The 13,840-nt window shown below is 38.6% G+C and overlaps 1 protein-coding gene across 1 annotated transcript in view; it reads right to left on the bottom strand.

Moving 5' to 3' along the window:
• cdh13 (cadherin 13, H-cadherin (heart)) overlaps window positions 1-2,572 on the bottom strand; it is a 394,183-nt gene extending 391,611 nt beyond the window's left edge. Inside the window, exon 1 of the mRNA XM_075469363.1 lies at window positions 2,357-2,572. Within this exon, the coding sequence (XP_075325478.1) occupies window positions 2,357-2,401 (45 nt within the window). The 5' untranslated portion in view covers window positions 2,402-2,572. The remainder of the gene's footprint in view (window positions 1-2,356) is intronic.
• Window positions 2,573-13,840: the final 11,268 nt, after the last annotated feature.

The raw sequence follows: 13,840 nt of genomic DNA, 5'->3' as shown, positions 1-13,840 counted from the left end.
CATTTGTAAAACAGAGATTTATTATCAAGGAGGGGGGCTGTTAGTTGATTTTATGCCCATGTGTGCCCTGCCATGGCGGAACGAGGAGAGTTGTGACTGGATACCATAAAGGTGGTTTTGATCAACTTCAGCAGGTGTTAAAATGTATGCATCTATGGGCACATTCTACCAATATGCAGTGTCACAATTGTGCAAGATACAATCACAAGCTTAAGATAAAAATTTGGAGGTGGGTATGGTGCAACAGATGAGAAATGGGTACTTATGGGCTGGAAGATCAAAATGGTTAATAGCAATAGGTGTCACCTAATTGTATGATGATCTCATACCATGGTGGGGCACTTGGCTCCCTACCATAGCATTTAGAAACAGGAGAACCTCATCCAAGCCCACAGGCCACATGGAAAAGAAAGCATGTTCCCATGATTCTAAAATGAGACACAGCAGGTTTGCAATTTCAGTGTGAACGATGAGTCAGGTAGAACCAATATGTGCTTGCATGTTTACATATAAATGGGATGAAAAAAGCTGATCACTTGAGGGGAAAGGCACTGAGCTATGTTTTTGTTTGCATTAGGGTTTATATCTTGAATCATTTACAGGATTCAAAAGACATAAAGATGATGGGGAAAGCGAGATTCGGTGGAGCCAAGTCAGCAAACCTGGACAACAGGCCAATGGGCAACTTGTATCCAACTTTGCAAGAAATCCACCACTGTGCTGTGAGTTTTGTCGTTGTTGTTTAAGACATTTTAGCAGTCTGATTCTCACAATTCCCTAGGGTTAGTGATTGAATAAACTCAACGGAACGCCTCCTCACAAAAGGGAGAAATAAATAATTGTTTGTGCGATGTCCGTGTGTGTCCGCGCGTACTGGAGACTGCAGGTACTAATCAATAGAACAGGCAGTTTTATATTTATTTTCTTTAGAGCCACTTTTAGCCTGAATCATGGTCGCAGCGGATCAGAGGATTTAACTACAATGTGGAAATGAACCAAAAGCTTATCCAATTAAAAGTGAATAATACACGGCACTAAACCTACGCAGGTCACACAAGAAACACCAAATGAGCTGCGCTGTCTGCTGCCTCTCAACACACTCGGATGAGCGAAAGACTGAGAGGATAAGAGAGGGGCAACACAACTCAGAGTTTCCCAAACGAGCTGCTTGCCTGCCACGCTTCGAGGCTCTCCAATTCTTGATGCGTTCAGAAATAGCTAGGTTGTTTTAAAAATGAGCTGCTAGTTAAACCTTTGCAGCATGTCACCATAAAACTACACTGAGCAAAAACTCTGAGAACACCTGACTGTTTACTTATGATGACCCTGATGAAGTAAATAGGCTACGTCTGTCAGAATGAGGATGTCAGGGGCCATAACAGCTAGAAAAGAGCATCCGTGTTTCAGGGCTTCATCCACTGAGGCAGAACATTTTGTAACTTTGCAAACGCAACGAGGTTATTCAAGCCAAAATGCGAGCAGAAAAGTCGTGAAAAGGAAAGTCAGCGGCTTTGGTGTTGTCTGTTTAAATGGCCAAAAAGACTTGACTGGGGAAACAGCTGTTCTGAGCTACCTCTGTCTCCACTTATTAAAGTCAGATCAAACGGGCGAGTGGTTCCATCGCACTGGGGATTAGGGCTTTATTAACAATCTCAAGAGAGCTCACGTCTGCAGAGACCAACAAACTGAGTAGCTGAAACACTCAGAAAGACCTCAGGAATAACACAGCAGAGCCACAGAGTTGGTTCTCACACTTCTGTCTCTGACACCCCCCGTCGCCTTTCTCTTTTCCCTCCTCTCCTCTAAGCTCCTGTGTGCTTCCCACACGGACACACACACACTCACAAGTCCAAAGAAACGCTCAAGTTGGTGGCTGAGCGGAATGTAGATGCGACTGGAGACAAGAGCTGCAGCCGTGATTTGCACACAGACACAGGATACACCCTGCGCTCCTTCTCCCAGACCTCCTTCTTTCCCATGTTGTTTTCCCCCCCTCTTTCTTCGTTTCTGCCTCTCTTGACTAAATGTGAAAGGTATTCCTTAAGTGAACCAGTGGAGCTGAGTGCCAGACCCAACACCCTGTTCCCCAAACTCGGTGCCAGAACTGACAGCCACGCGCGTACCGGGACTAAAGGGGGACAAACTTGTTCTGACATGGCACGAATGGATCCGGTGTAAAGCAGGTGGAAGCACTATAGTCCTTTGGAGACTCGCGACAAACTTGACAAACCAAAGGCTTATCGTAGCGCCATAGACGCAGAAGTACCCCGAGAGACTCGGATCGCTCTCAATCTCAGTGAAATAACCCTACACACACACACACACTCCCGCACACACATCTCTCCTCTCCTCTTACCTGGTGGATGAGGAAAGCCAAGAGGATGCGGACTCCAATCGCCATGGTCGGTTCAATTTCTCTCGGTGTGAAGCACAAACAGATTCAAGACAGGGTGATAAAGGTTGGGTCAGCTCTGCTCATAATTCCACTGTCCAACCACCGGGAAAAGAGGAAAGCCTTTCGCTGTGAGCCGCCTGCTGCCAACTTCCCCCAAATACAACTGCAGTCTGATCAGCAAAGCGCTGGGTATGAAGGCGAGACCACGACCAATAGATTTATGAGTAGGACAGAAAGGGGGGAGACGGAGGGAGAGGGGAGTGGTGGTGGATTAGAGTGAGTTCGTCTCTACCAGAGGGTCAGCATCCTCATCTTTTATCATCCCGTGAATTTAGACACCTAATTAATTTGCAGAGTTTCACATGATCGACAGCAAAGGCATTTGGGTGAATTCATCAGCATCTCGCGCAGGTTACTCGCTGCTTTCTCACTGGCCGGATTTATGGCTCTAATTCTGTCATCTTTAATCGGTCTCTTTTAAAGATGATTTACTGTTTCTGTCATCTTATTTTCAATGTAGGTAAGAGAAGCCACTGTTTCCACATAGCAGCGATGCCTGCGGGGCACCCCTGGAGACAGAAGGAAAACTTCACTAACGATGTTTAACATTATGCTAATAAGCCTTTATAATTCCAATCAACAATGTTGCTGTTCAGACATGACAGGAGGTTGACAACATTCCCCTTTCAGTTTTATTAGACTTAAATATTTTAAAACTCTTTCTCACTCATGTGGTTTGTTTGTGTGCCCCCCGCACCCAAGTTAAAAACTAAGTAATGAATTGTTAAGTTATTTGGGGAATAATAGTTGTCAGAAGAAGAAGAGCTTTCTTTTCAGTCATTCCACTTGAGGACCTAAGTCACATTCTCTGTTCCTCCATCCTATTCAGAAACTGAATCATGATCTAACCTAAAGTGAATACTTTAGTGTTTATCAGGTCCTCTTCTATTCTGAACTCAGTGGAATGCCACTTTAAAGGATAAAGTGGTGGAGTCCTAGTAAGACTAACAAAACACCGGTTTCACAATTGATTTCTGTGAAGGAAACATCCAATATATTCTTCTGTGTCACATCAATATACAGATCCAGAACTAGGACATGGACTCAGATCAAGGTGCAGATAATGATTTATTACACCTTTTGCAGCTGAATGAGGATTCAGTTTGAAAGGATATAGTGGCTGGCAGTGGCAGATACAATGAGGTGCGGGCTGAAAGGGGTCAGCGGAAGAGTTAGCAGGGAGGGCTGAGACTGACAGAGGGGGTGGGCTGATAAAGAGTGAAACAGACTGACATTGGCTTGGTGTGGAGTTGGTTTAACTGTGCAGATGTGACCTTGAGTGTTGGTAGGTTGGCCAGTGAGTAATCCTGGAACCTGGAAGAGAACAAGTTACAACAAAATTCTAGAGGGTCAACTGAAAACAGGATACATGAGATGCAGAATTTACCCCAAGGTTTGCTGTGGGAGAACACTGGTTGAGAGGACAAACTGAAGCAGTGTGCTGAGAGGAAATATATAGGCTAACGTAGTGCTTGATTTATGGAATGGCGTCAGGTGTGCACACTGATTGCAGATCAGGAGATGATTGGAGCTTCGCACTCAAATATGCACACACGCACACAAAAAGACAAGAAGGGTACCACAAGAGTAGACGTTTTTTCAAAGTAGAAGTTTTAACTTGAGGCTGAATAATAGCTGAGTAGTGGTGTGGTGGTTAACCCTGTTGCCTTACAACAAAAGGTTGAACTTGAACAAAACCATTGAACTTGTGCCTTGAGGTGACATTTTTTGTGAAAAAAAACTGAATTGAACAAAGTATTGGCATAAACTGTAGCCTGAGCATCATGTTGCCATGGAAACCTACATTAATTCATTCGGACATTCAATTCCTGGTCCTGATTTGTTGCCAAATCTATTTGTCACTGCTGGCATTGCAGCTGATACTGTAAACAAGTTAGAAAACTGATGAGTATTTTGGTACTGTATCTATCACAGATTATTTCGAAGAAGTGATTTTCACGCATCCTTCATAGTATGGCGCCAGCGTTAATTAAAAGCACAAGAAGTGAGTGCAACAAGAAAACATGGCCAAAGACGAAACCACTTAAAGTGGAAAACATTTCGAAAAATGTGACTGAAATATGTTGTGTGTTTGTCTTTTTTTTAAATCTTTCTGTCATCAATTGTTCCCACAAATGTTTAGTCAAATACTAGATGATTTAGTCACTAAACCAGAATCCTTTGCATATAATTTTGTTTTTGCCACTTTTATTCCTCTCTCAGTCTTTCTTACATTTATTTCCATGCAAAGTTTTATGCACACCATTGCAGAAAGCCCCCAGCAATAACAAGAACTTGTGTTTTAGTGTTATTGAAAAAACTAGCCTCTTAGAAAGAAAAGAAAGACACTTTAATCAACACATTTACATGGGGTGAAAAAGGAGCTGAGGGTCAGTTGGATGTCAGACTTCAACATCATCGGCCATTTTATCTAAAGACATGTTCCTTACGTCTCCTTAACTAAATTCTGAAATTCCCTAAAACCATGCTGTAGCAAAACTGACTGTGACCTCTGAGTTTCTGGCTGGTGATAATCAATTGATTACTACATCATCATCATTAAAATGGAAAATGGCTCATTTAATCTCATACAGCTGATTGGTATGAAGAACATGAAAGTTATGTTGTATAGATTTCCTTTATTCTCTCTTCACCGTCAGGGATAATGAGAAAAAAAAAACATTTAATTACATTGCATGAGCCAACATGCTCTCACAAGAGATTTGAGCCAGGGAAATTACATGAGTTTGGGTTTGTATTTACTGACCAAGTATTCATACAAAAAAAGTCAGATCTCTCTGAATTATTTGCCTTTTGTCTTTTGTTTTTGTTTTTTTGACATCAACAAATCCAGACACAGCTAAGTGTTACTCAGCAAGCGCCAAACTTTTTCTCATTCAGGACCCAAAGGTCAGGTGTCTATAAAAGTACCCCATCAGTCTTTCTTAAGGGGCAGAGCTGTCACACAGCACACTTAATCTTCATGCAAAGTACCCCTAACCTCCAACACACAGACAAATCATGGAGAGTCAAACAGACGGATGAGCCTGCTGTTCAAAGGAGAAGCAACTGAACTCTGAGATAATGGAAACATTCAGACCTCTCTTCTTCCTTCTGCCCCCCCCAAACATTCATAAGAATGTATGTAATGCAGTGACAGATTTCTGAATATATCCATCTTGAGCAGGGGAAAGCAAAAAGGTTAGCTTCACAGAAAAGTCAGGTGGGGGTCTCAGTATCTCTCAGTGCAGGAAAAGCAGTCACATTTCCCCCCTTTACTTTTACAATGGATGTGAAAGATGAGGGCAGGAATTGTTGTGACGCCTGAGGAATTGCTTTTTCTGGACAATTTCTCTGCCATATTCATTTATCAGTAAAGTAAAGGCACTGGGAACGTATCGCCAGCGACTACCTGGTTCAAAGCACATCAGTCCAGCTGTCGAGGAACCAATGCCTAGAGGAAAAAGACTGAAATAATCAATTATAATGACAAGGCTGGATGAAGTATAAAACATCAAACAGTGTCCGGCATTTCCTGTCAAATAAAAATATATCAGATATATCAGAAACATTCCTGGATATCTTCGATTTTTAGAATGCCAAAAAAAGAGGGAGAAAAAGAAAAGTAAAGCTTTGGCTAAGTGGAATCAACAAATCCCAGTGGAGACATCTGTTCTGGATCAGATAAAGGCAGGGTTCCGCTCAATTAGTCTGATAGCTTTTATTCAGTGTTATTATTCCAAACTGTTCTTAACTTTTCCGATTTTTTTATTCCATTTTCCCTAAATGACTGTGCCAGAAACTTTTGAGAAGAGATGGTCATCATACTTTATGGCAGTAAAACAACCGTAAATCAAGTGTTCATGCATCTGTGTGACATAGGGTCATAATAGATAAAGCAAGATGTTGCAACAATGTTACAGCGTAACGTTTCATTATTTTATTGAAATCTACTCCAATTGAAATGAAAGGTTGTTAGTTAATTCCGTTAAATACAACCCATTACAGAATCCTGTAAAGTATTCCCCTTACATGCAGCAGAAAGGAAATACAACTCATGAGCGTTTTGACATCTGACATCTTCTCAAGTGTTTTCTTTAACAGCCACAAAACAAACCCACAGAAAGAGGTTGGATGGAATGGTCAAAGGAAGCACTTTCAAACATCTATGCGTTCATGATGCAAGCTCAAGACCAATGTTTCACAATGGATTTCATCCTTTACAGAATAAAAATTAAAAAATGTAATTATTTGGTCTCTGGACAAATCATGAAGTGATTTTGTCAAGTCTGTTAGTTTTGGTTATGTTTTTAGTTCCTGTTTAGTTTTTAGTTTTGCCATGTTTTTCCACTCTGTCATGTCTATTAGTTTTGTTAGGTTTTAAGTTCCTGTTTAGTTTTTGCCATGTTTCCCATAGTTTCTCTTACCCTGCCATCAGCTTCACTCACGTCACCTGTGATTTTCCCTTCAGCTGCACTCACTCACCAAGTTTCCAGGTTTCCTCATGCACTTGACCAGATCCTTACCGTCACTGATCCCAAGTCACAGTACTCATGTCAAGTAAGGTTGTTCATGTCAAGTTTTCAAATCAAAATCAAATCAAATTTATTTGTATAGCACATTTCATGTACAAAACAATTCAAAGTGCTTTACATAAAATAAAACCATTGCAGCAGGGAGTGGAAGAAGCAAAATAGATAAAAGAATATAAAGAGAAACAAATAAAATAAATTTTATTTTGTCCATGTTTTTTCACAGTTCTAGTTGGGTTTTGTTTTGGCTAAGTTTTTCATAGTTTAGGTTTTGTATACCGGCTCAGCTGCGCTTTTTGTTGAATTTTCTTGGAAATAAATCAAGTTTTTGTTAAATATCTGCATCCGAGTCCTACCTTCTCCACGCCACACACCACCCAAACGTGACAGATTTAATATAACTTTTATTTTGTCATTGCTGGTATGACCCAACAATTTAAAACTGCATCTCTGCAAAGTCTTGCTTCAAGTTTTGACATGATTTCCTTAGAAATAATCCCCTTATTTCTTAAAATATCTCAGATGTAAAGTAGTGTAACTGTGCACATTTGCCTCACTTACTGTTCTGGGATCTGAGAATATCCAAATTAGTGACTTGTTTGGTTTTTCTGACTGATAAATTATTAATCAATTTCATATCGAAGCAGCACTGACAAGGTCAAACGTGTTGAGCTCTCTCATTCACCATACAAGAGTTAGAAATCACTGCTTTAATGTTTAATGGCATGGTGTGTTTAAAAATATTTTATTATTCATTATGTAAAATCTTTATTTGAAAGGTGAAGTTCAGTTTCCTTCTATCACTGTGAAATAGGTTTTATCTGTTAGAATTTAAACTAATTAATCATCACCATATAAATAAAACTCTTTGACTAAGCCATAGGAATACAGTAGAATGCACATTAAATTAGGCTTGAATGGTTGTAAAGGTTTGCAGAAAAAGACACATTAATGATTACTAATATAAATGAAGTGTCTAGAACATGCTACTACAGTACAAGCTAATGCCTAATACATGGTTTACACAATATGACACAATATACACAATCCTCAGTGGTCCTGAAACTTTGAACTGTGCTGCAATGTAACCATGTATACATGTTTCCAATTATTTGGATTCATTGGACTAATCATCCGTAACAACAACATGAACACACAGGGGACCGAAGCAAGCAATTAGCTCCATTTATCTGATTTAAGCAACAAAAACACATACTCGCTTTCTCTCACTATTGCATAATGGTTAACAAAATGGCTTTCTGCACCATCTGGTACAGGAGGTAACACTATTACCTCGTACATCAACACAATTTTCAATGAGTTTCAGCATCTCTGTGTCAATGTAAACCACTTGCAATATCATCCAGTATATGAATTTCAGATCTATTCCCACTAGATGGGGTCGTTCTGAGTGGCTCATTTTTCATCTAAAAAATATCTGTGCAATAAACTTTGACTTAAAGGAGATGTGACAGAAAAGGAGGGAAAGAAACACTTTAAATATTGTTGGTAATGAAATGTAGACTCAAATTTCCACTTGAGCATTACCTGTGTGTACAAAACAAGAACTTTTACCTCCACAGTATTTGCAGCCAGTTACTCCCCTTACCCTCGTGTTTCCACAATAATGATAAGGTCACTTGCACTTTGAAATTATTTCTATATGTGGAAATTCCAATAAGAAGCTCCAGTCTTGAGTTCTTTCTCCCTTTTTCTCTTCTTGCAGAAGTCCTATCTGGAACCCACCGTCTTCCCTGTCGATCAAACTACAGATCTGAGGATATTCAATGTTTGTCGTTCCCTCTGCCTCTCCTTCTGTTTTCCCTTCACATGCAACAGAGGTGTCTGACAAAGAGTGACGAGGTAGACACCATGCTATTTGAGAGATCATTGAATCTGACACACAGTAAGTCTTTCTGCCTGCAGAAAACAAGAGTTTATTCTAAAAACTGAGGCAAAAAGAAATACAGCACAACAGGATTCCGTGTAAGTTGTAAAATCTAGAAAACAGGAAAGAAATTGAAAATAACAAAGTTTATTCAGTGAACTTAAAATATTCATCCAATTTAACTTGTCAGAACATAGAGGTATGCCTATTGTTAGATGATAAAATATTCAAAATCTGAAGTGTTTTTGTCACAGAAATGAAGGTGTGTACTATGAGATGAGATTAATGGTTTGGCAAGGCTCTTTTGACTTTTTAAGTTACGCCAGCACATAACGTGACCCAGGGGAGGTTCTGATTTACAGAAGGCTGAAAAGGCTTCACCCTTTCACTGAATCCTGACCTGACAATATTCTCTATAATTAATTTAAATTCTGAGCAGAAGGACTATGTTTTATATGCAAATTTTTGAGCCTCAAATTAGTTAATGCTAACATTAATGCCACTGAACAAGCTATGCAATTACAGTACATCTAATTGTTTCCACTGAAATTTGGAGGCTAAAATTTTTTTAGTATTATTTTCTTTTTATACACTAGTGTTTAATCGAATCAAACAGATTTGAAAAATATTAAAAAGAAACAAAAAACATTTATCTTTCCAAAACTCATTTGATTTGGTGAGAAAATAATTTGAACATATCTTTCCTTATGTGGCTGTGACAGGCCTAAATGCACTGTTTGAGTATTGTGTTTAAATGAATCAAGTTTAATCTAAAAGACCTCTTATTCACAGCTGTCACATTAGAAATAAGCAGTAGGCAGAGTAAAGAGTAAAATTACTTTATGTGCTTACCAATTTATGCTATAAAGAATTTTCTTTCCAGAAAGGATTTTCTCGCTTTAGTAACAGCAGCAGTGTTGCTTTTTTATTTATATATAATATTTTAGGTCATGTTAATGGAGAGATATAGAAAGGAATTAAACAGTTCACATACTAACTGCATAAAGGTTAATTCCTTTAATAACCCTTTGCTCACACTGTTTTAACAAAGTCTTTTAACAAACTGTCCATGTAAATGATGGATTACTACTTTCAGATTAAGGAAAAGAGAGATTAAACAAACAATAATAGTCATATCAATGGCTCCATGAAGAGAATTTTCACACAACATGCAGCTGAAGACTGTCCTCTTCTCAAATACAAGTCCACGTGTCTTTTGCTAATGCAAGCTAAAACGACCTGTAATTATTTTAAAGAATAGGTAGCCTCTTGCAATCATGAGAAAAACTGCATGTGAACTGTGAAAAGGGTGTATTTTAAAGTGTATTTAAACCCCAACCTGGATTGTTTTCTAACCCTAAGCAAGCAGTTTTAATTTCAAACATTAACCAAGTGATGTTATTGCCTATATCCTACCAAGGAGTGACAAAGTTTCATCGTAACATTTCATTTTGGCTGAAAGGTTATCAAACATTTTAGACTTGAAAGCGAACATTAGATTTCCTTCAAAAAGTATTTGAAAAAGCTGAAAAAAAACAAAACATTTAAACTAAATGTCTGGTATAGACGTTTCTACAGGCCTGCACAGAGCTCTGATCTCAACTTCATCTGACAACCTGTGGGATGAATCTGAACCTCAGCTGTGAGCTGTCCTGACAGTATAACTCACCATCAGCAATCAACCTCAGTTCTGCTTCCATGAAGCTTTTATCCAGAAAAGAGGAGGTTGTTATAACAAAGCCACAGACATATGGTCATAATTGTGCCAGGCTGTACAAAGACAAATCATATAGAAACAGAAGGAACAGAAGAATAGAAGTTACATATGGCTTGACCAGACCACTTATCATGAAGCCTGTCACATTTGGGCAACATTAAGAGCAGAACACAGACAACTCAGACTGTTGATATTTGTTGTCCCCAGAGTATTACAACTGAACCAGAATTGTGTACAAGAAAACAATCTTTCAAGACTTATAAAACACATTTTCCTTGGGAACATTGTGTTTACTTAAATAGGGTTAGCTTTTATGTTCCTCCTCCGTATCCTGAAATAAAACCACCCTTTTCACTTTACTGAAGATATTTACAACCATCGATCCCGAGCTGGCTGTTGGAGCTGGAGCAGATGGTAAGTAGCCAAAGAGTGACTGAGCATGGCCTCATTGCAATAAACTATTGTTATAGTCCAGAATAAATTAGGTTTATAACCATAAAGCATTGCAAATGGGTGAGATAACTCACTGCTTGGGTGATTAGACATCCATTCATAAAGAAAGAAGAATTTTTACATGCATGGATAAAACTCATTCTTCTTTCTCATGTGTCACGTCACCCATCTCACAGTCTAACACATCACAGACTCCACAATCACAGCACTCAAATCAGGTGAATCCGTATTAATTTTCAAGGGTCTAAATTAGCACTGTGTTTTGGTTAGAAATACATTGTAAGAAATAGATGAAATCAAATGACTTGTGACAACTTTTACGGACTCCATCCTGCATACTGTTGCCCGATTGCTGTGCAATATCCAAGTGATGTCTCTTTCTGTTTTTAGAGTGAGCCATAGATTTACACCTGGGAGCTGCATAAAACAGCTTCACTGACGCAGTTGGGTGCATTGCTTCATGGCATTTCAGTGTTAGCATTGACAGGTGTGCAAGCAAGCATTTCGCATTCATAACTTTTCACATTGACTTTCTTATAGATCTCCGCTCTCTATGTTTCCTAACATCCAATCTTGTATCTGCGCTAAGATTAGTAAAGAAATATTGTGAAATTTTGAAAGCATGTCATTTTGATTCCTGATGACGCATATATATTCTCTGGTGAAGATATTAGCCAGCCAGAGCAAAACTTCTAAATAAAACAGCAGCCAAACATAATTCATCCTCACCTGCTCCTCCTACTTACACCCTTTGACAATGCCAACAACACTTTCTATTAATATTGCTGAACTTGGTCCTTCGTTGTTCTTTTTATTGATGACTTAATACTTTAAAGCAAATCTACAGCCAAGTAAAGAGCATGGATTGAATGAGAATCCAAGGTGGGAACAGGGTTCATGTTATTTTCTTCTCATTATTATTATCATCTTCCTCGGTATTATCATAAATCATATTATCCTGTCATTTGGATTGACAGATTCAGTTAATTTCCAAGGTCAAAATGCAATATAGTACATAAAGTGAATGTGAAGGCATACTGACAATAATAATTTCTCTTTCTGAGTAAATTTTTGCCTTTAGATTTGGTTGTGCGAAAATGTTTAGAGCCAGAAATGAAGCACAACATTCAATATCAATGTTTATCATGAAAGGACAAACTACTTCCTTTACTGGAGCTCAATTTATATTCATTCAATCTACTTGGTCGACTCCTTTGTTTTGAATGAGCTTTATAAATAAAGTTGGATTAGATTGGTTATGTCACGTCCATGGACTCATGTGTTAAGTTTTATGTTTTAGGTGTTCAGTTCATGTCCAGGTTTTGAGTTTCAGTCTTGTCATTTGTTTTTCCCCCTCACTCTGGTCATTGGTTCAATCACTGCACCCGTTAGTCATTGTCACCAGCTGTACTCACTCTCCAATCACTCCCAGCCCTCTATTTAGTCTCTTGTCTCCCCTGTCTGTTTGTCGGATCTTTGTGTGTGTTCGTCACCGGCCCTGCATGCCATGCCATGCCATGCCACGCCACGCCACAACCTGTTCAGTCCTGAGCTAAGTATTTATTTGTTCCATTGTTATTTTTGCCTTGATTAAATCAACCTTTCTTCTGAAGTCCACATCCGTGTCCTTCCCTAAACCGCACCCTGACAGGTTAGTTGTATCATTTGTGGTGTAATTGGGTTACATTTAGAGTTCAGTTAATTAAAATAAAAGTTAATTAAAAATAAACTGTAACCAAAGTATTTCTTATAATGTTTTTAGCCTTCCTTACCTCTTCTCTTTGTGTAGTTCTCACGGAGGGGATGTGGTCATTTTTTTTCATCTATATATTTCATAATATTTTTTTATTCTATTTTCCTTATTTTATCGTAGTCCCCGTGTTTGTTCCTATCTGATGACCAATTTGTGCCAAATTGTTGCTTGTAAAGGTGACCTTTAAGAATTGCTTGTTGCCATGGTGAATTAAGTTGTTTTTGGTTTTGATTCCATATAACCACCTTATTTTTATCGTAAATCGCATGTTGTTCCATTGTTACACATTTTTTACACAAGAGGGAGTCTTCCCTCACTCAGGCTGCTGATTCCATCCCTAACTCCCCAAGTCTACATGAAGTCATTCTGGACATCTTTGGCTATAGTTGCAAAGAACCACAAGTTGTAAAACCTTGACTCTTGTAGGTAATGAGCAATACACACTGGATAATCCTCAATCTTTTATTTGATCTAAGCCAAATATACTCACCAGATTGCTTCATCTGTGCCAGCTGATACAGATGTTCAAGATCCTCATACTGTGTAATGACTTCTGACTACTTTTGTGACCCCCTAACCCCCTTGACTGGATGTTATCCAGGCTATCTTTGCAAATTTTCTGGAAACACAAATATGTTCTCAAAAGATGCATTTTAGTCATTTTCATTTGATTTTAAATTGTAAACAAAATTAAAAAGAAAAATTAATTGTAATTACATAACTAGTAACAATTTTTTGATTTTATCCAACACTTTGATATTGTGTGATGTGGTTACCATTACAGGCCATGGCAGATGCTGGCTTTGTAAGTTTTATCAGTCAAATTTAGTGAAAGACCTAAATTGCTCACAGGTAACTAATGTGGCCTCTTGTGAAATGCTTTACTTCTCTTGCTGCATTAGTCACTTGAATGTGTGATGTTGTATACAATAATGAACACTTAAAGAAGTTTAAAATGACAATTTCAGTTACTTTATTGTTGATGTGGCCAAACGAGGAAAGATGTCTTCTTCATTTGGTGCGACGCACACTAAAACTGCTC

Source organism: Odontesthes bonariensis, chromosome 7, assembly GCF_027942865.1.
Source record: "Odontesthes bonariensis isolate fOdoBon6 chromosome 7, fOdoBon6.hap1, whole genome shotgun sequence".
Lineage (NCBI taxonomy): Eukaryota > Metazoa > Chordata > Actinopteri > Atheriniformes > Atherinopsidae > Odontesthes > Odontesthes bonariensis.
The sequence above is the reverse complement of the archived record's forward strand: the minus strand, read 5'-3'. Positions and strand labels throughout refer to the sequence as shown.